At 45.4% G+C, this 27416-nt stretch overlaps 1 protein-coding gene across 1 annotated transcript in view; it reads left to right on the forward strand.

Moving 5' to 3' along the window:
* Window positions 1-27416, forward strand: part of rab18a (RAB18A, member RAS oncogene family) — a 54121-nt gene that overhangs the window by 11831 nt on the left and 14874 nt on the right. The window contains exon 3 of the mRNA XM_070881475.1: window positions 6813-6874. Coding sequence (XP_070737576.1) covers window positions 6813-6874 — 62 coding nt within the window. The remainder of the gene's footprint in view (window positions 1-6812; window positions 6875-27416) is intronic.

The raw sequence follows: 27416 nt of genomic DNA on the forward strand, positions 1-27416 counted from the left end.
CCCAGCAGTCGTCGGCTCCTGTCACGGAATGGGTGATGCGCACGTCCTTGCGGTCCCTCGCTCGGACGATGGCGCAGTCTAGCCATGAAGACTTGTACTTGTCTTTCTGATGGAACAAGGTGTTGGTTATGACAAGGCCATGTTCTAAGCATTTCGTCAGGAGGAGGTTACTGTTGGAGTTGGTTTTCCTTACCCCCTCTCTGCCGATCACACCTCCCCAGAGGTCTGTGTCCTTTCCAACTCTGGCGTTAAAAGTTGTCAAGGAGGATCAGCTTGTCGCCTGTTGGCGATGAGGTCTTGGAGAACGTGGATCATTTTCCATACCTCGGGAGCCTATTGTCAACAAGGGCAGACGTCGATGATGAGGTTCAATACCGCCTTAAGTGTGCCAGTTCAGCCTTTGGTCGCCTGAGGAAGAGTGTGTTTAAAACCGGCACCAAGCTCACGGTCTACAGAGCAGTAGTGATATCTGCCCTCCTATATGCTTCAGAGACATGGACTATGTACAGCTGGCACATAAAAGCGCTGGAGAAGTACCACCAACGCTGCCCCCGCAAGATCCTGTAAATCCATTGGCAGGATAGGTGCACCAACGTCAGTGTTCTCGCTCAGGCCAACATCCTCAGCATCGAAGCACTGACCACACTCGATCAGCTCCGATGGACACGCCATGTCGTACGCGTGCCTGATACAAGACTCCTAAAACAAGTGCTCTACTTGGAGCTCCAACGCGGCAAACGAGCCCCAGGTGGGAAGAGGAATTGCCTCAAGGACACCTTCAAGGTCCCCTTGAAAAAGTGCAGCATCCCCACCGACACCTGGGAATCCCTGGCCCAAGACCGCTCAAAGTGGAAGAGAAGAATCCGGAAAGGCGCCAAACACGTCGAGTCTCTTCGCCAGGAGTAAGCGGAGACCAAGCGCAAACAGCAGAAGGAGCGCACGACAACCCAAGCACCCTACCCACTCGTCCCTTCAACCACTGTCTGCCTCACCTGTGACAGAGCCTGTAGGTCCCACATCATTAGTCACCTGAGAACAGAAGGAGAAGAAGCCTACATCTATCACACACCTGCACACTAATTCCATTCCCAATTACTTCTGCCTTGCTACATCTCTCACCAGCTTCATACCTACAACTATACTTTCACTTACCTCGCCTATCTCTTCCCACTTGGTATCTGTTTTCCTCCCTCCCCCTCAACTTTGAAGCTTCTTAAAGCGAAACACTCTGTACATGTTATTGTAGTAGTAGAAGAGTCAGCCACTCTTATGTTTTGAAAATGAATTGTTGGAGTGTCTTGAAACTAACAGTCCAGCCGCAGACTAAGACTGGTAAATAAAGGCTTTGAAATCCCAACCTCCCCAGGTCCGTACTGAGTGTTTACGGTCCCGAGAAGGCATCGCAAAAGCCGGTTTTCAGTCCATGCGCATTGTGCGCTGAAAACCGGCTTTTCCGATCTGTCAAGCTGGAGCTTGACAGATCCAATGCATATCTGGAGCGGGGACATTTGCAAGGGCAAGATTGTGGGATTTACCCTTATCTTGCCCAGCAAATGTTCTCAAAATTCTTGCGCCTGATAAAAGCAGGTGCATAGCCTACTTTTTACAAGTGTAAGAGTTTTAAAATACACTTAAAACAAACCATAAAATTTAAAAAACACATTTTATTGTTTAAAAATCCTGCCCACTAAGGTAAGTTTATTTTTAACCCTAATTACAAAACTTAAAAAAAAGTCAAAAATATTTTTTTTTCTAAGGCATAATTATTAACTTTAATTTCAATAAATTTTAATTATGTGAGGTGTGTTTATTTTTTATTATGGTGTTTAGTGTGTTTGCTTTTTTTTCTCATTAATAGCAATGAGAACTCATAGATTCTGAGTTTTCATTGCTTATTAATGAGAAAGCTGTGGAATACTGTACCTGATTGGTTGTGCAGTCACACGTGACGGCACTTTCTGCACGGGAACCTGGAGGACGGGAGCGCGCCTTGCAGCGCGGGAAGAGAAGGCCTCCCAACGAAATCCCATGCTCCTCCAGGACTACCAGGTACTTTTGTAGAAATTTTTCAGGTCGGAGGCTTCCCGCGGGCGGATGCCACCGACCGCAATTTCTGAGCCAAAGAAACAAGAACAACTGGTCCAGGGCCAACCCCATCCTTTCACATCTGGAACCTGGATTCAGATCTTCACCAGACTGAAGGAATTAATATCTCTGGCGGCAGGAATCATAAGTGAAAAGAGTCTGGAGACTCATCCCTGTTCCGAGTATGCGTGAGTCCATAGTATTTGTTTAAAAAAACACTGGCAGTAAAAGACAAGCTGTCAGTCTCATTCAGACTATAAAGATTGCTGATATGGGAAGCAGAAAATTTACAGTAGTACAGTTGGGATGCTCTTCTAAGTTGTGGTTCACGTGCTTTGTTAAGCAGAATAGAAGTATTTTTACATTACTTTATCTAACCTCGGAACATTTAATGTGCCAGTAGGTGAAAAGAATCCATGAAGTGTTCCATTTCCTGGTACTGACATCCCAGATGTCTGAGCACAGAAAATCTCAAAAGCAGCAGTATATTTCCATACCATTTAAAAAAAAAAAAAAAAGTCCAGAGCAATAATTTTTTAAATATTTTTTCTTGGGATGTGAGTGACACCAGCTGGGCAGCATTTATATTGCCCATTCTTGTTACCCTTGGGGGATTAGGAGTTAGCCACACAGTAGTCACAGGTCATCAAGGTCCAGGTCGGTGATTGGAGCGTGATGACGAAATTCTTCGCTGCCGTCGCCCTCCTGCACCAGCTCTGCTCCCTGAAGTAGTATGCCTCCACGCTGCTCCCGAGGCTGGGGTGAAGGAACGGCGAGAGACGGTAGAGGGATGTGATCGGGACCCAGGAGAGGTGTGAGTTCTGGGCCAGGGGCCCAAGGGCAGCACGGGCCAGCCCACACTGCGATATGTGTGCACACTAGGGCCGTGCAGCAGAGCCAATTTCCAGTCGTCTTGGATAACCCTTGTCACTGGACCAAGACCTAGCTCTGTCAAGACCACATGGTGGCTGGTGTGCAACGGCCACCCCATATTAAAAAAAATCCACGCACAGGCATCTTTCACCCTTCAGGATGTAGTTCAGGACCTAGAATATTAGGTCCTTCATTGAAACACCTGTGAACTCATCCTTTTTTGGCATGGAAGCAAGTCATCCTTGCTTTGAGGGACTACCTATGATGAGGATGATGATGATGAGTCACAGGTAGGCCAAAGTAGGCAGGGAGTAGGTTCCCTTGCCCAAATGAATCTGTTGGGTTCTTGTGACAATCTGGCAGTTTTCATAAGCATTTTTTGTTGGTACTATCCCTCAAATTGCCAGATTTATTGAATTTAATTTCACAACTTGTCATGATGGTATTTAAACTCAGGACCTCTGGGTTGTTAGTCCAGTACCATAAATAGCAGGCTACTTCACCCAAGCAATAATTTACTTATTCGAAGATTATTTTGTTATATTAATAAAATGCCTCATGCATTGTCATTAAGAACATAAGAACATAAGAAATAGGAGCAGGAGTAGGCTATACAGCCCCTTGAGCCTGCTCCGCCATTTAATACGATCATGGCTGATCCGATCATGGACTCGGGTCCACTTCCCTGCCCACTATCCATAACCCCTTATTCCCTTATCGTTTAAGAAACTCTATTTCTGTCTTTAAATTTATTCAATGTTCCAGCTTCTATAGCTCGCTGAGGCAGTGAATTCCACAGATCCACAACCCTCAGAAGAAATTTCTCATCTCAGTTTTAAATGGGCGGCCCCTTATTCTAAGATTATGCCTTCTAGTTCTAGTCTCTCCTATCAGTGGAAGCATCCTCTCTGCATCCACCTTGTCAAGCCCCCTCATAATCTTACACGTTTTGATAAGATCACCTCTCATTCTTCTGAATTCCAATGAGTAGAGGCCCAACCTACTCGAACCTTTCCTCATAAGTCAACCCCCTCATCTCTGGAATCAACCTTGTGAACCTTCTCTGAACTGCCTCCAGAGCAAGTATATCCTTTCGTAAATATGGAAACCAAAACTGCACGCAGTATTCCAGGTGTGGCCTCACCAATACCCTGTACAACTGTAGCAAGACTTCCCTGCTTTTATACTCCATCCCCTTTGCAATAAAGGCCAAGATTCCATTGGCCTTCCTGATCACTTGCTGTACCTGCATACTATCCTTTTGTGTTTCATGTACAAGTACCCCCAGGTCCTGCTGTACTGCAGCACTTTGCAATCTTTCTCCATTTAAATAATAACTTGCTCTTTGATTTTTTTTCTGCAAAAGTGCATGACCTCACACTTTCCAACATTATACTCCATCTGCCAAATTTTTGCCCACTCACTTAGCCTGTCTATGTCCTTTTGCAGGTTTTTTGTGTTCTCCTCACACATTGCTTTTCCTCCCATCTTTGTATCGTCGGCAAACTTGGCTACGTTACACTCAGTCCCTTCCTCCAAGTAGTTAATGCAGATTGTAAATAGTTGGGGTGCCAGTACTGATCCCTGCGCATCCCAACTACTGATTGCCAACCCAAGAATTCTTCCTGTGTGCTTTGTGGTAGCAGTAACGTGTTTTGCTACCAGCTTTGTATTCTAACCATTTATATCACTTTTTATAGTTCATGGAGATGTCCCAATTGAGAATAGACAGCATTGAGAAGGAACCATAATTCTTTGTGAAGTAAAATATGAGGACTCATTTCTGGTGACTTTAGTTTTTGTTTGAAGTTTTAATCCAAATGTTGTCGTCATATTACTTGGTTGAAGTGTGATTATAAATGGATTATGTAATGAGTTGTGGGGTGCTGATAGTATCTACATTGCAACTTTGTCACTTGGTCTATAATTTTAGCCCACATGTGAGATGGAAATTATATTTCATGATGAGGGAACCAGTAAATAGAGAATATGGGAAGGCTTCACTTGGTCAGCCCTGCATATTGTGTAGTTGTGCACCATTTTCTTATGTTCTCAGGTATAACCCTGAATCCCCAAAGCTTTGTTTACATAGAATTACATAGAATATAAAGCACAGAAATAGGCCATTCGGCCCAACTAGTCTGTGTTGGTGTTTTTACTCCACTCAAATCTCTTCTCGTTCCACCTGCCACATCTCAGCCTTTCAGCATATCTTTCTATTCCCTTTTCTTTCATGTACTCGTCTAGTTTCCTTTGGAAAGTATCTAAGCTATTTGCCACAAGCACATCTTGTGGTCGTAGGTTTATAAGTAACCTTCAGGGCTGCTGACCAAGAGCCATGCAGTTCTTTGTTGGCCGGCGTAGACACGACGGGCCGAAATGGCCTCCTTATGCGCTGTAAATTTCTATGTTTCTATATAATCTGATGTTTTAAAGAACAAAATTCCTTTCTTGGAGGGGAAAAAGCCATCTCAAAAATTGCACAGAGTGAAAGACATGCACATGTTTCTACGAGCATTACATTTTAAAAGAAAATTACAGCTTTGATAACCTCAACACCAAATGGTTCTGTTGTAGCTTAATGCCACAATAACAGAAACTGACATTTTAATCGAAAGGCAGTTGGACACACATTCTGTTTGGAGTCAAATCCACATACGTGGTATCTGTGTGTCTAAAGTCCAGGTGTAAAAGAAAGACTTGCATTTATATAGCGCCTTTTACGACTATCGGATGTCTCAAAGTGCTTTACAGCCACGTAGCGTAGGCAAAAAGTGCTTTACAGCTGAAGTAGTGTAGGCAAAATGTTCCCGTCGCAATTATAAGCATATAATTTAGGACTAATGTCAAGAAATTATTCTTCACACATTCATATGGAATAGACTTCTATGAAGAATAGTGGAGGTGAAAATTCTTAATATCTTTTAAGCATCTGCTGTTGAAACCCTCGTCCATGCCTCTCTCACTTCTAGACTTGACTATTCCAGCACACTCCTGGTTGGCCTCTATTTTCTACCATCCATAAACTTAAGGTTATCCAAAACTCTGCTGCCCATACCCAAACTTGCACCAAGTCCTGTTCCCCATCACCCCTGTGCTCTCTGACCTACATTATCTCCCATTAAGCAGCGCCTCGATTTTTAAATTCTCATCCTTGTTTTCAAATCCCTCCATGGCCTTGCCCCTTCCTGTCTTTGTGACCTCCTCCAGCCCTACAACCCTCTGAGATCTCTGCGCTCCTCTAATCCTGGCTTCTTGTGCATCTCGATTTTAAACTTTCCACCATTAGCGCTGTGCCTTCAGCTGATGAGGCCCTAAGCTCTGGAACTCCTTCCCTAAACCTCTCCGCCTCTCTACCTCTCTTTCCTCCTTTAAGATGTTCCTTAAAACCTACTTCATCTGCCCTGATATCTTATGTGGCTCAGTGTCAATTTTTTTTGATAACGCTCCTGTGAAGGGCCATAGGATGTTTTACTATGTCAAATGCGCTATATAAATGCAAGTTATGATCTGGATGCATTGTCTGAGTGGGTGGAGGAAGCAGACTCAATAGTGACTTTCAAAAGGAATTGGCTCTACTTAAAAAGGAAAAATGTAAAGGGTTATAGCGAAAGAGCAAGGGAGTGGGACTAATTGGTAGCTCTTTCAGCGAGCTGGCACAGGCACGATGGCCAAATGACCTCCTGTGTGATTCTATAAGATGTTAAGATTATTTTCCATTCAGTCTGTTCAGTATCTTTAAATGCTAAAGCTGGGGAAAAGATTCAGCACAGACTGGGATTGATCAAGGATCCTGGGGATGTATAAATTGGGAAATTGTTTCAGATTAAGAATTTACACGTTTTTTTTTGCAGGTGTTGACTTCAAAGTGAAAACTATTGCGGTTGATGGAAATAAAGCCAAACTTGCAATATGGGTGAGTAAGAGATTTGAATGAGTGATGTCTTTTGATTGCACTTCCACATTATATTCTGTATTTGAAACAGAGATTGACGACATAAGTTCCAAAGGTGAAATCTGTTAGGGCAGGATAAAAAGTTGATGCCCTAGAATTATTGTGTAGACTTGTGCATAAAGGCAGTACCTCAATTGCGTATTGGTCATTAATACTAACACTGCTGCCCCAAAAATGCCATTATACCTCTTTGTTTGTTAACTCAGTAAATATATGTGGATAACTTTTCTTCCTTCATCCATGCTTGACCCTTTAACAACCCTTTTGTGGTATTCAATCATATGACTCCTGTGACCTCTTTATACTTGTCCTAATTTGTTCATTCTTTCTCTTCAGTTGTTCGAAAGAACTGCTTTAGAATGTCGCTTGCCACTGCACCCTATTTTAAACAGTTTTCTAGCAGTACTAACTTTTTGACCTTTTCCTGTTTTCAGATTTCAGATCTCTTTTGATTTGATCATTTTTGTCAGATTATGCTTCTTTGAAGTGCCTTGAGATTTTTTCTGACGTTAAAGGCACTATATAAATTGCTGATGATTGCAAAGTGTCCAGTTCCATTCGCAACTCCTCACATAATGAGAAGGACCTGCCCACATGCAGCAAGATATGGACGACATGCAGGCTTGGGCTGATAACTGGCAAGTAACATTCGTGTCACACAAACGCCAGACAATGACTATCTCCAACAAGAGACTTAACTTGGTGAGAGATTTCTATGTGGGACTAGCTGAAGTGCTCTTGCACAGAGCCGGCACAGATTCGAAGGGCCAAATGGCCTCCTATGCTGTAACCATTCTATGATTCTATTTACGTCGACAAGGACTAATCGCAGCAACAACGTAATAACATACAATTGCAGGTAAAATCAAGGCAACTTGAGAAAATAAAGGTAAAAAGATCTCATGCCCTTCATTACCAAGCAGGCCGGTCTGAATATAACGACGACATTTTTTTTTGGTTCGTGGGATATGAGCATCACTGGTAAGGCCAGCATTTATTGCCCATCGCTAATTGCCCTCGAGAAGGTAAGTTGCCTTCGTGAACCGCTGCAGTCCGTGTGGTGAAGGTACTCCCACAGTGCTGTTGGGGAGGGAGTTTGATCCAGCAACAATGAAGGAACAGTGAAATACTTCCAAGTCAGGATGGCATGCGACATGGAGGAGAATGTGGAGGTGGTGGTGTTCCCATGCGCCTGCTGCCCTTGTCCTTCTAGGTGTTAGAGGTTGCAGTTTGGGAGGGGCTATCGAAGAAGCGTTGGCAAGTTGCTGCAGTGCATATTGTAGATGGTACACACTGCAGCCAGGGTGCGCGGTGGTGGAGGGAATGAATGTTTAAGGTGGTGGACGGGGTGATAATCAACTGGGCTGCTTTGTCCTGGATGGTGTCGATCTTCTTGAGTGTTGTTGGAGCTGCACTCATCCAGGCAAGTGGAGAGTGTTATGTCGTGAATAAAGAGTCAGACTAGATACTGCAAGCTCAAAGTAAGGTGTGACCGTCGGCCTTTATTACAGATCTCAGAGTGCCTCTCCAGCCTTCAGTTACCCTTTTCAAGCTCTGCTTGATTGTTTGAACTGCTCGTTCTGCCTGACCGTTGGACGCTGGTTTAAGCGGGGCAGGTGTGATGTGTTTGATCCCATTGCCGGTCATGAACTCCTTGAACTCAGCACTGGTAAAGCACGGCCCATTGTCATTTACAAGGACATCAGGCAGGCCGTGCATGGCAATCATGGCCCGTAGGCTTTCAATGCTGGCAGCGGATGTGCTTGCCGACATTATCACACATTCAATCCATTTGGAGTACGCATCTACAACCACTAAGAAAATTTTTCCCAAGAATGGGCCTGCATAGTCGACATGGACCCTGGACCACGGTTTGGAGGGCCAGGACCATAAACTTAGTGGCGTCCCTGAGTGCATTGCTTAACTGTGAACATGTATTACATTTGTGCATGCAGGACTCTTAAGTCTGCATTGATACCGGGCTACCACACGTGGGATCTGGCTATCGCTTTCATGCCTGGGTGGGTGCTGTGGAGATCACTAATGAAGGTGTCGCTGCCCTTTTTTGGCACCACTACCCGATTACCCCATAGGAGGCAGTCTGCCTGTATAGACATTTCATCTTTGCGCCGCTGGTACAGCTTTATTTCTTCCTGCAACTCTAACGGGACACTCGACCAACTCCCGTGGAGCACACACTTTTTTTTATTAAGGACAGTAAGGGGTCCTGGCTCGTCCAGGTTCTAATCTGTCGGGCGGTAACAGGTGATTGCTCACTCTCGAATGCTTCCATTACCATAACTAATTCTGCGGGCTATGCCATCTCCAACCCTGTGGTGGGCAGTGGCAGCCTACTGAGAGCATCAGCACAGTTTTCTGTGCCTGGCCTGTGGCGGATGGCGTAGTTGTATGCGGACAACGTGAGCGCCCATCTCTGGTTGCGGGCCGATGCATTCGTATTTATCCCCTTGCTTTCAAAAAAGAGGGATATAAGCAGCTTATGGTCGGTTTCCAATTCAAATTTGAGCCCGAACAGATATTGGTGCATTTTCTTTACCCCGTAAACACACACTAACGCTTCTTTTTCGATCATACTGTAGGCCCTCTTAGCCTTAGACTACTGGATGCATAAGCAACCAGTTGCAATTTCCAAAATTCATTAGCTTGTTGCAATACACACCTGACCCCGTACGATGACTCATCATATGCTAGTACCAAATGCTTATGTGGATCGTACAACACAAGCAATTTGTTTGATCATAACTGCTTCCTAGCTTTCTCAAAGGCATTTTCTTGGTTTTTACCCAATACCCATTCATCTCCTTTACGCAGTAAAGAGCACGGGGTTCTAACAATGTGCTAAGACCCGGTAAGAAGTTACCAAAATAGTTCAGGAGTCCTAGAAATGACCGCAGCTCCGTCACGTTCTATGGTCTCGGTGCCTCCGTCTTCGAATCGGTGGGCCTGATGCCGTCCGCCGCGATTCTTCTCCCCAGGAACTCCACTTCAGGTGCCAGGAAGTGTTTTAGCCTGAGCCCCACACGATTAAGCCGACTAAGAACCTCCTCCAGGTTCTGCAGGTGCTCGACGGAGTCCCGACCTGTAACCAAGATGTCGTCCTGGAAGACCACAGTGTGCGGGACCGACTTCAGCAAGCTTTCCATGTTCCTCTGAAATATCGCCGCAGCCGATCGAATCCCAAACGGTCATCTGTTGTAATTGAAGAGTCCTTTGTGCGTGTTTTGATGCAGGTGAGGCCTTTCGATGATTCCTCCAGCTCCTGCATCATGTAGGCCGAGGTCAAGTCCAGCCTCGTGAATGTTTTCCCTCCCGCCAGCGTCGCAAATAGGTCGTCTGTCTTTGGTAGCAAGCATTGATCCTGCAGTGAGAAACGATTGATAGTTACTTTGTAATTACCACAGATTCTGACTGTGCTGTCTCCTTTGAGGACTGGAACAATCGGACTGGCCCACTCATTGAATTCGATCGGCGAAATGTTGTCCTCTCGTTGCAGCCTGTCCAGCTCGATCTCCACCCTCTCGCATCATGTAAGGTACCGCTCTCGCCTTGTGATGGATGGGTCGTGCCCCCGGAATCAAATGGATCTGCACTTTTGCTCTTTGGAACTTCCCGATGCCTGGTTCGAATAGCAAGGGGAACTTGTTTAGGACCTGGGCACATGAGGTGTCGTCGACTGACGAAAGCACTCTAACGTCGTCCCAGTTCCAGCGTATCTTTCCCAGCCAGCTCCTGCCGAGCAGCGTGGGGCCATCGCCCGGTACCACGCAGAGTGGTAACTCGTACACCGCTCCATCGTAGGAGACCTTTACGGTAGCACTGCCGATTACGGGAATCGGTTCATTTGGGTACGTTCTCCGTTTAGTCTGAATGGGAGTTAGGACTGGCCTTGAGGCCTTGCTGCACCACAATTTAACAAAAGTCTTTTTGCTCATTATGGACTGGCTTGCGCCCGTGTCCAGCTCCATGGACACCAGGAGTCCATTTAATTCAACCTTCAGCATTATCGGGTGACGCTTTATGATAAATGTGTGCACCCCCTATACCTCTGCCTCCTCGGTCTGAGGCTCTGGTTCGTCATGATCCACCATGGATCTGTCCTCCACTGCAACATGGTGGTTTGCAGTTCGCCTGCACATGCGTTGGAGATGTCCCATTGTGCCACAGCCCTTGCAAAAACATATCCTTTGAAGCGGCTTGAATGGAAACGATGATCAGCCCCCGCAGTGCCAACAAGGTGTTAATGGCCTTGTATTCACCACCCTTGATGGTGGACTCTGAGTCATCTGCGGACGTGCAGCTGTAGGCGTGTAAGTCCTTCCCTATACTTTGATACGAAAACGTTACTTTGTTCACAGTACTTGCAGCAGCACTAGTGGACTGAGAAATTTGTTTGGTATTGTTACTGGTGGCGATAAACGCCTGGTTTATCGCTATGGCTCAAGGTTGGAGTCTCTACAGTCAAAAGTTTGCAAAGTATTACTTCATGGCCAATGCCAAGTACAAAGAAGTCCCTGAGCATGTGCTCCAAATGTCCTTCAAATTTGCAATGTCCTGCAAGGCGCCTTAGCTCGGCGACATAGCTCGCCACTTCCTGGCCTTCAGACCTCTTGTACGTGTAGAACCGATACCTCGCCATCAGAATGCTTTCCTTCGGGTTTAGCTGCTCCCGGACCAGTGTGCACAACTCATCGTATGACTTGTCTGTGGATTTCACTGGAGCAAGCAGATTTTTCATGAGGCCATACGTTGGTGCCCCGCAAACGGGGTGAGTAGGATCACCCTTCGTTTGGCAGCGTTCACTTCTCCTTCCAACTCGTTGGCCACGAAGTATAGGTCGAGTCGCTCTACGAAGGTTTCCCAATCATCTCCCTCCGAAAATTTCTCCAGAATGCCCACGATTCTCTGTATTGTTGCGGTGGAGTTCGTCATCTGTATCCCGTCGGCAGTTGTTATGTATTGAGTTAAGATTCAGACTAGATACTGCAAGCTCAAAGTAAGGTGTGACCGTAATCCTTTATTACAGATCCCAGAGTGCCTCTTCAGCCTGTGAAGCCTCCTTATATACAGGTGCTCCCAAGGGATTGTGGGATCCCTTGGAACTCCAGGGGATAAGCCCTCTGGTGGTTAGACATGGTATTTATAGGTTTACATACATAACAGAGAGTATTCCATCACATTCCTGACTTGTGCCATGTAGATAGTGGAAGGGCTCGTGGGAGTCAGGAGATGAGACATTCACGGCAGAATACCCAGCCTCTGACCTGTTCTTGTAACCACAGTGTTCATGTGGCTGATCCAGTTAAGTTTCTGTTCAATGTTGACCCCCAGGATGTTGATGGTGGGTGATACGGCGATGGTAATGTTGTTAAATGTCAAGTGCTTGTAGTTAGACTCTCTTGTTTGTGTGGCGCGAATGTTACTTGCCTGTTATCAGCCCAAGCCTGAATGTGCGGGCAGGGACTGCTTAATTATCTGAGGAGCTGCAAATGGAACTGGACACTAATCAGCAATTTATATAGTGCCTTAATGTCAGAAAACATTTCAAGACGCTTCACAGGAGCATAATTTGACAAAAATGATCTCCAAACCAAAGGAGAAGATTATTAGGACTGTTGACTAAAAGCTGACTGTTGACTAAGAAGCATCTGAAAGGAGGAGAGAGAGAGGTGAAGAGGTAAGAGATTTAGGGAGGGAATTCCAGAGCTTATGGTCTGAAAGCATGTCAATGGTGGGGCAAAGGAAATGGAGGGTGCAAAAGAGGCCAGAGTTGCAGGAACACAGAATTCTTGAAGGATTGTAGGGCTGGAGGAGGTTACAGATATTGGGAGGAGTGAGGCCATGGTGGGATTTGAACACGATAACCGATGCAAAAGAAGAGCTTTATGTTCTGGAACCTCAAAAGATCCAGATATTGTAGAATCAGGTTTACCCCTTGAGATGGGCAATGGCAAATAATAATCCTACTAGCATTGAGAAAGCATAGTTTAACCGCATCTTGAACAAACCTCTGTGCCAGAGAATTGTCCGGCTTAAGATACATAACTGGGGCTTTTTATCATTATAAAATTAGATGTTTGTTGGTCCAACTCTTTGAAGGCGGCTTATAGATAGGAGCATTTTAAAAATGTGGGAATATTTAAATTAAGGACATGAAGTCTTACCTAGCAGTGTACAGAACGAGTGGGAAAGTTGAGAGATATTTTTGCATTGAGGCTTACTAGAATACCTTCATTAGAACACCTTTCAAAAAAAAAACATGGTAAGAATCCTCTCGGGAAAATGTTACAGTAAAGACAAAACAGTGGGGGACCTGCAAATGCTGGAAATTTACTGCAAATTCATCAGCAAAGGTACATTAGCTTTACTACTGCTCTTATCACAATAGATAGTCTTCTGTTTCTAATCTTTACCCCCCCTATCAGTTTGTGTACCTGTGGGGTAACCACCTCTTGGAACATATATTTCAGAATTTACTTCAACTCTTGTATTTGAGACAGTGTCTTCTGAAATTACTCAAGCTCAGTAACTTGTCCTGCCACTTTAACCCTTTTTAAACTTTAATGTATAGCAGTCTAAATAATAAATCTAACTATTTACAACATACTCTTAAGGGCCTTGCTGAACTTTACATGGAAAAAAAATCCCGTTTCTACCCCAGCCATATACAGTGGTATTGAAGCCACTCACACAATATTTGAAATAAATAACATTTTTAAATGAATAAAATGTCGTTGGTCTCTTTACTCTATACTTTAGGTGCCTTGTACGAATGCTTTCTGCTCGTATTAATTCAGTCCTTTTTCTTTTGCTTGAAAAAATTTGATTTGCCCAGTAATTTGAATTAAACAATTTTAAACTGCACCGGAAGCATTTTTGCATGTTTTTAATTCAAATTAATACATTATTTATTATTCTGCCAATCACTGATGGAAGACCAGTGTAAGAATTTGAAAATAACTTTGTAAAAGTCAGTGGGAGATATTATCTCTTTAATAAAGAGTCAGACTAGATACTGCAAGCTCAAGGTAAGGTGTGACCGAAGTCCTTTATTACAGCTCTGAGTGCCTCTCCAGCCTGTGAGGCCTCCTTATATACAGGTGCTCCCAAGTGATTGTGGGATCCCTTGGGACTCCAGGGGATAAGCTCTCTGGTGGTTAGACATGGTATTTACAGGTTTACATACATAACAACACTCTTTCTGCCCCCCCGTCCCACCCCAAAGTCAATAGTGTAACTATTTACAATGTAAGTCGATCTGGGGCCTTCCTTTCCCTGGTTGATTGTCTCGGTGAAAATGCCGGTTTTGGTGAGTCGTTTGTTCGGCCCTCGCTGGGCTGCTGCGCAGCTGGGCTGCTGGGGTGGTGAGTCCTGCTGGGCTGCTGCAGGTAATGGGTTCTGCTTCGTGGTCAACTGCTGGGTCGGTTGCCACTTGTGTGTGTGTTGGAGGGTCAATAAAGGTAGAGTCTATTGTGGGTTATTCTGGATGGTCCGTAAATCTGAGTTTGGTTTGGTTCATGTGTTTCTAATTTACTGGAATTCTTTGAGGATATAACGAGCATGGTGGATAGAGGTGTACCGATGGATGTGGTGTATTTAGATTTCCAAAAGGCATTCGATAAGGTGCCACACAAAAGGTTACTGCAGAAGATAAAGGTACGCGGAGTCAGAGGAAATGTATTAGCATGGATAGAGAATTGGCTGGCTAACAGAAAGCAAAGAGTCGGGATAATTGGGTCCTTTTCGGGTTGGAAATTGGTGGTTAGTGGTGTGCCACAGGGATCGGTGCTGGGACCACAACTGTTTACAATATACATAGATGACTTGGAAGAGGGGACAGAGAGTGTAGTGTAACAAAATTTGCAGATGACACAAAGATTAGTGGGAAAGCGGGTTGTGTAGAGGACACAGAGGCTGCAAAGAGATTTAAATAGGTTAAGCGAATGGGCTAAGGTTTGGCAGATGAAATACAATGTCGGAAAATGTGAGGTCATCCACCTTGGAGGAAAAAAAACAGTAAAAGGGAATATTATTTGAATGGGGAGAAATTACAACATGCTGAGGTGCAGAGGGACCTGGGGGTCCTTGTGCATGAATCCCAAAAAGTTAGTTTGCAGATGCAGCAGGTAATCAGGAAGGCAAATGGAATATTGGCCTTCATTGCGAGAGGGATGGAGTACAAAAGCAGGGCGGTCCTGCTGCAACTGTACAGGGTATTAGTGAGGCCGCACCTGGAGTACTGCGTGCAGTTTTGGTCACCTTACTTAAGGAAGGATATACTAGCTTTGGAGGGGGTACAGAGACGATTCACTAGGCTGATTCTGGAGATGAGGGGGTTACCTTATGATGATAGATTGAGTAGACTGGGTCTTTACTCGTTGGAGTTCAGAAGGATAAGGGGTGATCTTATAGAAACATTTAAAATAATGAAGGGGATAGACAAGATAGAGGCAGAGAGGTTGTTTCCACTGGTCGGGGAGACTAGAACTAGGGGGCACAGCCTCAAAATACGGGGGAGCCAATTTAAAACCGAGTTGAGAAGGAATTTCTTCTCCCAGCGGGTTGTGAATCTGTGGAATTCTCTGCCCAGGGAAGCTAGCTCATTGAATGTATTCAAATCACAGATAGATTTTTAACCAATAAGGGAATTAAGGGTTATGGGGAGCGGGCGGGTAAGTGGAGCTGAGTTCACGGCCAGATCAGCCATGATCTTGTTGAGTGGCGGAGCAGGCTCGAGGGGCGAAATGGCCTACTCCTGTTCCTAATTCTTATGTTCTTAGGCTTCCTGCAGGTGAGTCCATTTGAGAGTTTGACCACAAACACCCTTCTCCCCTCTTTGGCCAAAACAGTGCCAGGAAGCCACTTGGGACCTTGTCCATAGTTCAACACAAACACAGGATCATTTATCTCAATTTCACGTGACACATTTGCGCGATCATGATATGTATTCTGTTGAAGCCGCCTGCTCTCTACCTGTTTGTGTAGATCAGGGTGTACTAACGAGAGCCTTGTCTTAAGTGCCCTTTTCATGAGCAGTTCAACGGGAGGGATCCCAGTGAGTGAGTGGGGTCTTGTGCTGTAACTAAGCAGGTCTCGGGATAAACGAGTCTGCAGTGAGCTTTTCAAGCTCTGCTTGATTGTTTGAACTGCTCATTCTGCCTGACCGTTGGATGCTGGTTTAAGCGGAGCAGATGTGACATGTTTGATCCCATTGCGGGTCATGAACTCCTTGAACTCGGCACTGGTAAACATAGAAACATCGGCCCCAAGTTTCCACATGATTTGCTCCTGATTTTTAGGAGCAACTGGTGTAGAACGGAGTATCTTAGAAATCGGAATTCTCGTCAGTTAGAACAGTTTCACTTTGGAGCAGAATTTCTTTTTCAAAAGGGGGCGTGTCCGGCCACTTACGCCTGTTTTCAAAGTTTCGTCAGTGAAAACTTACTCCAAACTAACTTAGAATGGAGTAAGTGAAGATTTTTGTACGCTCGAAAAAACCTTGTCTACACTTTCGAAAATCAGGCGTAGGTTACAAATCAGGCGTAGGGAATGGTGGGGGGGGGGGGGGTTTAAAGGGAAGTTTACAAACATTGAACACTTCAGTTTTACAAATAAAGAGCCATCATCAATAATAAATGATAAATACATCAATAAATCAACCAATAAATCAATCAAAAAAAATTAATAAATAAAACATTTTCTACTTACCAACTGCAGCACCGGGAGCCCTCCAACAGCGTGCTGGGATGCCCCCCCCCAGTGTGTTTCTGTCTGTGTGTGTGTGTGTGTGTCTCTCATTCTCTGTCTGTCAGTGTCTGTGTTTCTGACAGCGAGGGGAGGGGGGTAGAGGGAGGGAAGGGGGAAGGATGGGGGACAAAGGGGAGGGATGGAGGAGAAGGGGGAGGGGGGGATGAAGGGGAGAAGGGGGGGTCCGGTCCGGTCCGGAGGCGGGAAGCGGGAGTCGAGTCGGGTCGGGAGGAAGCAGGAGCTGGCCGTGGGAGGAGCCTTATTCACACAGCCCCAGTGAGGCCATTCGGCCAGGGCTAAGGGCTGCGTGCTTCGGCCCCTCCCACACAGTTTTGGGCGCCTGGAGCTACTGTTCCCGGCACTGTTTTCGGCGCAGGGACCTGGCTCCGCCCCCTACAGCTCCTGCTGCGCTGCGCCGAGGGCCAGAGGACCTGCAGGGAGCTGGAGAATCTGGAGGTTTTTTTTATGCGCACTTTGTGGTGCGAAAAACGGGCGTCCAGGTCAGGACTGCGCCGTTCTAGGCGCGGCTCGAAACTTGGGCCCATAGAAAATAGGTGCAGGAATAGGCCATTCGACCCTTCGAGCCTGCACCGCCACTCAATGAGTTCATGGCTGAACATGCAACTTCAGTACCCCATTCCTGCTTTCTCGCCATACCCCTTGATCCCCCAAGTAGTAAGGACTACATCTAACTCCTTTTTGAATATATTTAATGAATTGGCCTCAACAACTTTCTGTGGTAGAGAATTCCACAGGTTCACCACTCTCTGGGTGAAGAAGTTCCTCCTCATCTCGGTCCTAAATGGCTTACCCCTTATCCTTAGACTGTAACCCCTGGTTCTGGACTTCCCCAACATTGGGAACATTCTTCCTGCATCTAACCTGTCTAAACCCATCAGAATTTTAAATGTTTCTACGAGATCCCCTCTCATTCTTCTGAACTCCAGTGAATACAAGCCCAGTTGATCCAGTCTTTCTTGATATGTCAATCCCGCCATCCCGGGAATCAGTCTGGCGTGTACCTTCGCTGCACTCCCTCAATAGCAAGAATGTCCTTCCTCAAGTTAGGAGACCAAAACTGTACACAATACTCCAGGTGTGGCCTCACCAAGGCCCTGTACAACTGTAGCAACACCTCCCTGCCCCTGTACTCAAATCCCCTCGCTATGAAGGCCAACATGCCATTTGCTTTCTTAACCGCCTGCTGTACCTGCATGCCAACCTTCAATGACTAATGTACTATGACACCCAGGTCTCGTTGCACCTCCCCTTTTCCTAATCTGTCACCATTCAGATAATAGTCTGTCTCTCTGTTTTTACCACCAAAGTGGATAACCTCACATTTATCCACATTATACTTCATCTGCCATGCATTTGCCCACTCACCTAACCTATCCAAGTCACTCTGCAGCCTCATAGCATCCTCCTTGCAGCTCACACTGCCACCCAACTTAGTGTTATCCGCAAATTTGGAGATACTACATTTAATCCCCTCGTCTAAATCATTAATGTACAATGTAAACAGCTGGGGCCCCAGCACAGAACCTTGCGGTACCCCACTAGTCACTGCCTGCCATTCTGCAAAGTACCTATTTACTCCTACTCTTTGCTTCCTGTCTGACAACCAGTTCTCAATCCAGGTCAGCACACTACCCCCAATCCCATGTGCTTTAACTTTGCACATTAATCTCTTGTGTGGAATCTTGTTGAAAGCCTTCTGAAAGTCCAAATATACCACATCAACTGGTTCTCCCTTGAATACTCTACTGGAAATATCCTAAAAAAATTCCAGAAGATTTGTCAAGCATGATTTTCCTTTCACAAATCCATGCTGACTTGGACCTATCATGTCACCTCTTTCCAAATGCGCTGTTATGACATCCTTAATAATTGATTCCATCATTTTACCCACTACTGATGTCAAGCTGACCTGTCTATAATTCCCTGTTTTCTCTCTCCCGCCTTTTTTAAAAAGTGGGGTTACATTGGCTACCCTCCACTCCATAGGAACTGATCCAGAGTCTGTGGAATGTTGGAAAATGACTATCAATGCATCCGCTATTTCCAAGGCTACCTTCTTAAGTACTCTAGGATGCAGTCCATCAGGCCCTGGGGATTTATCGGCCTTCAATCCCATCAATTTCCCCAACACAATTTCCCGACAAATAAGGATTTCCCTCAGTTCCTCCTTCTTACTAGACCCTCTGTGACCCCTTTTATATCCGGAAGGTTGTTTGTGTCCTCCTTAGTGAATACCGAACCAAAGTACTTGTTCAATTGGTCTGCCATTTCTTTGTTCCCCGTTATGACTTCCCCTGATTCTGACTGCAGGGGACCTACATTTGTCTGTACTAACCTTTTTCTCTTTACATATCTATAGAAACTTTTGCAGTCCGTCTTAATGTTCCCTGCAAGCTTCCTCTCGTACTCTATTTTCCCTGCCCTAATCAAACCCTTTGTCCTCCTCTGCTGAGTTCTAAATTTCTCCCAGTCCCCAGGATCACTGCTATTTCTGGTCAATTTGTATGCCACTTCCTTGGCTTTAATACTATCCCTGATTTCCCTTCTTAGCCACAGTTGAGCCACCTTCCCTTTTTTATTTTTACGTCAGACAGGGATGTACAATTGTTGTAGTTCATCCATGCGGTCTGTAAATGTCTGCCATTGCCCATCCACAGTCAACCCCTTAAATATCATTCGCCAATCTATCCTAGCCAATTCACGCCTCATACCTTCAAAGTTACCCTTCTTTAAGTTCTGGACCATGGTCTCTGAATTAACTGTTTCATTCTCCATCCTAATGCAGAATTCCACCATATTATGGTCACTCTTACCCAAGGGGCCTCGCACAGCATGGCCCATTGTCACTTACAAGGACATCAGGCAAACCGTGCGTGGCAAACATGGCCTGTAAGCTTTCAATGGTGGCAGTGGACGTGCTTGCCGACATTATCACACATTCAATCCTTTTGGAGTACACATCTACAACCACGAGGAACATTTTTCCCAAGAATGGGCCTGCATAGTCGACATGGACCCTGGACAACGGTTTGGAGGGCCAGGACCATAAACTTAGTGGCGCCTCCAAGGGTGCATTGCTTGACTGTGAACATGTATTACATTTGTGCACACAGGACTCTAAGTCTGCATCGCTACCGGGCCACCACACGTGGGATCTGGCTATCGCTTTCATCATTACGATACCTGGGTGGGTGCTGTGGAGATCACTGATGAAAGTGTTTCTGCCCTTTTTTGCCACCACTATCCGATTACCCCACAGGAGGCAGTCTGTCTGTATAGACATTTCATCTTTGCGCCGCTGGTACAGCTTTATTTCTTCCTGCATTTCTAATGGGACACTAGACCAACTCCCGTGGAGCACACAGTTTTTTTACTAAGGACAGTAAGGGGTCCTGGCTCGTCCAGGTTCTAATCTGTCGGGCAGTAACGGGTGATTGCTCACTCTCGAATGCTTCCATTACCATGACTAAATCTGTGGGCTGTGCCATCTCCTGTGGTGGGCAATGGCAGTCTACTGAGAGCATCGGCACAGTTTTCTGTGCCTGGCCTGTGATGGATGGCGTAGTTGTATGCGGACAATGTGAGTGCCCATCTCTGGATGCGTGCCGATGCATTCGTCTTTATCCCCTTCTTTTCAGAAAGGAGGGATATAAGCGGCTTATGGTCGGTTTCCAATTCAAATTTGAGCCCGATCAGAGAGTGATACATTTTCTTTACCCTGTAAACATATGCTAACGCTTTTTCGATCATACTGTAGGCCCTCTCTGCCTTAGAGAGACTTCTGGATGCATAAGCAACTGGTTGCAATTTCCCAAATTCATTAGCTTGTTGCAATACACACCCGACCCTGTACGACGACGCATCACATGTTAGTACCAAACGCTGACGTACAACACAAGCAATTTGTTTGACCATAACAGCTTCCTGGCTTTCTCAAAGGCATTTTCTTGGCTTTTAGCCCATACCCATTCATCTCCTTTATGCAGTAAAGAGTGCATGGGTTCTAACAATGTGCTAAGACCCGGTAAGAAGTTACCAAAATAGTTCAGGAGTCCTAGAAACGACCGCAGCTCCGTCATGTTCTGTGGTCTCGGTGCGTTCTTGATTGCCTCCGTCTTCGAATCGGTGGGCCTGATGCCGTCCGCCGCGATTCTTCTCCCCAGGAACTCCATTTCTGGCGCCAGGAAACTGCACTTCGAGCGTTTTAGCCTGAGCCCCACACGATTAAGCCAACTAAGAACCTCCTCCAGGTTTTGCAGGTGCATGACGGTGTCCCGACCTGTAACCAAGTTGTCGTCCTGGAAGACCACAATGCGCGGGACCGACTTCAGCAAGCTTTCCATGTTCCTCTGGAATATTGCCGCGGCCGATCGAATCCGAAACGGGCATCTGTTGTAAATGAAGAATCCTTTGTGCATGTTGATGCAGGTGAGGCCTTTCGATGATTCCTCCAGCTCCTGCGTCATGTAGGCCGAGATCAAGTCCAGCTTCGTGAATGTTTTCCCTCCTGCCAGCATCGCAAATAGGTTGTCTGCCTTTGGTAGCAGGTATTGATCCTGCAGTGAGAAACGATTGATAATTACTTTGTAATCACCACAGATTCTTACGGTGCTGTCTCCCTTGAGGACTGGAACAATCGGATTGGCCCACTCATTGAATTCGATCGGCGAAATGATGCCCTCTCGTTGCAGCCTGTCCAGTTCGATCTCCACCCTCTCTCATCATGTAAGGTACAGCTCTCGCCTTGAGATGGTCGTGCCCCCGGAATCAAATGGATCTGCACTTCTGCTCCTTGGAACTTCCCAATGCCTGGTTCAAATAGCATGGGGAACTTGTTTAGGACCTGGCCACATGAGGTGTCGTTGACGGACGAAAACACTCTGACGTCGTCCTAGTTCCAGCATATCTTTCCCAGCCAGCTCCTGCCGAACAGCGTGGGGGCCATCGCCCGGTATCGCCCAACTCGTGCACCGCTCCATCGTAGGAGACCTTTACGGTAGCACTGCCGATTACGGGAATCAGTTCTCAGTTTAGTCTGAATGGGAGTTAGGACTGGCCTTGAGGCCTTGCTGCACCATAATTTATCAAAAGTCTTTTGCTCATTATGGACTGGCTTGTGCCCGTGACCAGCGCCATGGACACCGGGAACCCATTTAATTCAACCTTCAGCATTATTGGGGGACACTTTGTAGTAAATGTGTGTACCCCATATACTTCTGCCTCATCGGTCTGAGGCTCTGGTTCGTTGTGACCCACCGTGGATCTGTCCTCCTCTGCAACATGGTGGTTTGCAGGATTAGCAGGGTTTGCAGCTCACCTGCACATACGTTGGCGGTGTCCCGTTGTTCCACAGCCCTTGCAAAAATGTATCCTTTGAAGTGGCATGAATGGAATCGATGATCATCCCCGCAGCGCCAACAAGGTGTTAATTGCCTTGTATTCACCACCCTTGATGGTGGATTCTGAGTCATCTGCGGACGTGCAGCTGCAGGCGTGCAAGTCCTGCCCTGTACATTTCGATTCGAAAACAATGTTACTTTGTTCACAGTACTTGCAGCAGCACTAATGTGCTGAGAAATTTGTTTGATATTGTTACTGGTGGCGATAAACGCCTGGGCTATTGCTATGGCTTTACTCAAGATTGGGGTCTCTACAGTCAAAAGTTTGCGAAGTATTACTTCATGGCCAATGCCAAGTTCAAAGAAATCCCTGAGCATGTGCTCCAAATGTCCTTCAAATTCGCAATGTCCTGCAAGGCGCCTTAGCTCGGCAACATAGCTCGTCACTTCCTGGCCTTCAGACCTCTTGTACGTGTTGAACTGATACCTCGCCATCAGAATGCTTTCCTTCGGGTTTAGATGCACCCGGACCAGTGTGCACAACTCATCGTATGATTTGTCTGTGGGTTTCGCTGGAGCGAGCAGATTTTTCATGAGGCCATACGTTGGTGCCCCGCAAATGGTGAAGAGGATCGTCATTCGTTTGGCAGCGTTCGCTTCTCCATCCAGCTCGTTGGCCATGAAGTATTGGTTGAGTCGCTCCACGAAGGTTTCCCAATTATCTCCCTCTGAAAATTTCTCCAGGATGCCCACGGTTCTCTGCATTGTTGCGGTGGCGTTCGTCATTTGTATCTCGTTGCCAGTTGTTATGTCTTGAACAAAGATTCAGACTAGATACTGCAAGCTGTGACTGTAATCCTTTATTATAGATCTCAGAGTGCCTCTTCAGCCTGTAAGGCCTCCTTATGTACAGATGCTCCCAAGGGATTATGGGATCCCTTGGGACTCCAGGGGATAAGCCCTCTGGTGGTTAGACATGGTATTTACAGGTTTACATACATAACAGGGGAGACATGCCATTGGTGGATAAGGGATAGAAGGATTGAGGATACAGAAGAGACACAATGAACGACCAGAAATAACTTCAAATTAAGAATAGACTGCATACAAAAACTGCTATGCTTCATACCTTCAATGTTATAATGCTTGATTAACCATCTATCATTTTTACTATTAGTAAGCTGCAGTGGTTTAATATTTCCATCAAACGTCAGTCCTCTGCATTTCACTAACAAGACCGTACCCAATTCAACAGAATTCTGTCTTTATTTTAAAGTGATTATTTATTGTGTCTCTGATCCTTCGGTGTTCCTTCTGTTACTTATTCTTTAGTGCGTCTTTCACACTGTCTCTTACAACGTTCTTTTCGAATTCTTACCCTAAGTAATAAATAATTAGAATTAATCATTAGGACTGAACTTGGGGATTACCCACATGAATTTGGTACTAGTTCAGAAGGGGCGATCGTGCCTGACGAACCTCCGATGAATTTGATGGGTACCCTTATTGCCACTTCAGTTAAGATCAAATATTACTCGTGCTGCTATTTTGGATCACTACTCACATGTAACTGAGCCAGTTCAGGAGCAAATATTTATCATAACCATGGGGAATATTTCTAGATTTGGGGCTTTCTCTGCCTGCATTAAGTCTATTGGACTTTGTCCAGTATTCAACAAGTATTAGTTGTCGTCTTTCAACTTAATGAAAAATAATAATTTATGACCATTGTAGCACCTGATACAGATTAGCCTAGATTAAAAGTGAATTACTAAAATTCCAGAGAGATTGCCTTGGATCCAGTAGTAGTTTGATCATCCTAACAGTGCATCAGTGCTCAACTAGAATTTTTTGCACATTACGTGGGCCCAAATGTACTTTGCCTTGTCTATGTGCTCGTAATAATTTATTTGTGAACTGAATGGTATACCTGTATGGTCAAGAGAACACCACTCTATTGTAAATGAGTGATTATGAACTCTTGATGACTCCAGCTGTTTTAGTCTTTTCCTCCAGAATGTTTTGGGAGGCCAAGGCTTTCAATTTCTTTCTGGAGATGTAATATTGCCTCTAATAGCTACCTTGGCCACTTCTCATCGGAGAATTGGCAACATTCCCTCCTTGTGGTTATTCTCCAAGAACATGGCAATTTGATTTGTAATGTGAAACAAGAACCTAGTTACCCAAGAGGGAGCTGTTGAAGCATGACTTAAGCTCTCTGGCACAACACCCATTGGAAAGGGTAAAGGGCACTATGACCTGATCATACAGTTGACCCATTTTCTCATTTTAGATTACAACAAACTGGGGAAGGTGGGCGGACAGGGAATGATTGATTCAGAAGCATGAGTAAGAACTGACTCAAAGATTGTCAGATTGTACCTATAATATATACGCACAAAGTCTGTATCTGGCCAGCTGTGTTAAAGGTCTTGAGCATTTTGCAAAGAGGGCATTATACTGGTTGGTACATTATCTAATGGAGGATTAAGTATGCAATTAAAATCTCTTACAGGTACAGAGGGCCGATGCCAGAAAAAAAGATCTCTGCTAAAAGTTTAATGTTTGTGCATAAATATGAGGGGCTTGATTGATTGTTTAGTTAACTGGGCAGCTAGCGTAGACTTTTACCAGCCAATACCCTTCTTAGAGGAATAAATGTTATCCATTCTTCAAAGTTTCTGACCTACGTCACCGAGATGGGTCTCTTGTGCGAAGGCTATGCCTGCCTTTTTCTAAAGGAACATGATTTGTTTTTGCGCATGAGGAAGTAAATTCTCTTTACATTAAGGAAAGGAGTTTGATTTGTTGCTTAAGGGCAATTAAACAGGACTGATCTAGAAATATAAGTCAAGCACTCTGCCATAGCTAAGCATTATTTGTAGTGCATAAGACCATTTCTTTAGGGACTGACTTGTGAATCAAAGGTAATATTACATGTTACATTTTTATAACTACATCACGTTGTACCAGAGACCGTGCCCTCTCCTTGAACTAAAGCTGTGTGCATGATCTCTTCCAGCATCTCGGCATGAGTCAGAATTGCAATAATAAAACATAGGAACCATTGGGCCATTGAGCCCTTTGAGCCTGTCCTTCCATTCAGTTAGATTATGGCTGATCTGTACCTCAACTCCAATTACCCACCTTTGCTCCATATCCCTTGATACCTTTACCAACAAAATTGTATTGCTCTCAGTCTTGTAAATTTCAACTGACCCAGCATCTTTTGGGGGAAGAACATTTCAGATTTCCACTATCCTTTGCATGAAAATCTTCCTGATTTCACTCCTAAGTGGTCCAGCTCTAATTTTAAGATTATGACATTTGTTCTGGGAGCCCCCATTAGATGAATTTGTTTCACTGTATCTGCCCTATCAAATTCCTTCATCCTTTTAAATACCTCAATTAAATTACCCCCTCAACCGTCTAAACTCAAGGGAATACAAGCCAAGTTTATGCAACCTGACCTCATAATATGAGCAAGTGGACAGGGAGTCAGTAATGGTTGGGCCGTCCATCCCGCCAGGGAGATTGTTGGGCCGTCCGGCCCTGCCGAGGAAGATGTCGTCGGGTGGGGCCCTGCCGAGGAGGTGTGTGGGCCGGCCCCGCTGAGGTTGTCGTCAGCCAGCGTCCTGCCAAGGAGGTGTTCAGCCGGGGTCCCACCGAGGAGGTGCTCGGGCGGGCCAACCCCACCGAGGTCTTTGGGTGTGGTCCCACAGAGGAGGTTGTCGGGCGGGCCAGTGAGGAGGCAGTGACGGTGGGGTGAGGCCCGAGGTCAGCAGGTTCGTCGGGTCCGGATTCCGGAACATTTTATGGATTCCGGACGACCCAGCCACTGATCGGTCCGGATTCTGGGACATTCCGGAACTCCAGATTCTCGACACTGCACCTGTAGTTGTATTTAATGTAAGAGCAACCTTTCTTTGACTTTAGCATTGTCACATCTATTCTCATTTAGATTGGTTTATTCATCTTTTCAAAACTATATGGAGGCTGTGATCTGGTAGGTGTCCTGGGAACGCTCAACAGGTTTTGCCCTTCATATGTATTTAATTTGAAATATCTCTGGGCAAAGTGTCTTTACCACATACTTTGTTCATTAGTGGGAACCCTTAATAATCTTTAACTCTTCTGGCAAGGAATGTTTCTATGTCTTTTGGCAGGGGTGGGGCAGATAATCAGCAGACATAACCATATTCTTGGCACCTCCTTACTATATGGGAAAAACTTGGTTTTCTGTAGGTAGATGCCTTGGGCCTGAATTTGCATGAAAACATGCCTCATAGTAATAGCCCATTTACAGCATATGGCATTATTATCATAGAATCACAGGCACTGAAGGAGAACATTCAGCCCATCGTGTCCCGCTGGCCAAAAAGAGCTATCCAGCCTAATTCCACTTTCCAGCTCTTGGTTCGGAGGCCTGCACTTCATGTGCATATCCAGGTACTTTTTAAATGCAATGAGGGTTTCTGCCTCTACCATCCTATCAGGTAGTGATTTCCAGACCCTGACTACCCTCTGGGTGGAAAAAAAGTTCTCCTCAACTCCCCTCTAATTCTTCTTCCAATTATTTTAAATCTATGCCCCCTAGTTATTGACCTCTCTGAAGAAAATAGGTCCTTCCTATCCACTTTATCTCGGCTCCTCATAATTTTATACAGCTCAATTAAGTCTGCCCTCAGCCTCCTCTGTTCCAAAGAAAACAGCCCCAGCCTATCCAGTCTTTCTTCATTGCTAAAATTCTCCAGCCCTGGCAACATCCTCATAAATCTCCTCTGTACTCTCTCTAGTGCAATCACATCTTTCCTGTAATGTGACCAGAACTGTATGCAGTTCTCTTGTTGTGGCCTAACTAGTGTTTTATACAGCTCAAGCATAACCTCCCTGCTCTTGTATCCTGTGCCTCGATTAATAAAGGAAAGAATCCCGTATGTCTCTCTATCCCACTTTATCTACCTGTTGTGCTACGTTCAGGGAGCTGCAGATATGCACTCTAAGGTCCCTCTGTTCCTCTACACTTCTCCGTATCCTATCATTTATTGTATATTCCCTTGCCTTGTTGGCCCTCCCCAAATGCATTACCTCACACTCCTCCGGATTGAATTCCATTTTCCACTTTTCTGTCCATCTCACAAGGCCATTGATATCTTCCTGCAGTCTACAGCTTTCGTCCTCACTATCAACCACACTGCCAATTTTTGTATCATCTGTGAACTTCCTAATCATTGAAGTCTAAATCATTGATATACCACAAAAAGTAAGGGACCCTGGTACTGAGCCCTGCAGAACCCCACTGGAAACAGTCTTCCGGCCACAAAAACACCCATTGACCATTACCCTTTGCTTCCTGCCACTGAGCTAATTTTGGATTC

Source organism: Pristiophorus japonicus, chromosome 5 (genome assembly GCF_044704955.1).
Source record: "Pristiophorus japonicus isolate sPriJap1 chromosome 5, sPriJap1.hap1, whole genome shotgun sequence".
Lineage (NCBI taxonomy): Eukaryota > Metazoa > Chordata > Chondrichthyes > Pristiophoridae > Pristiophorus > Pristiophorus japonicus.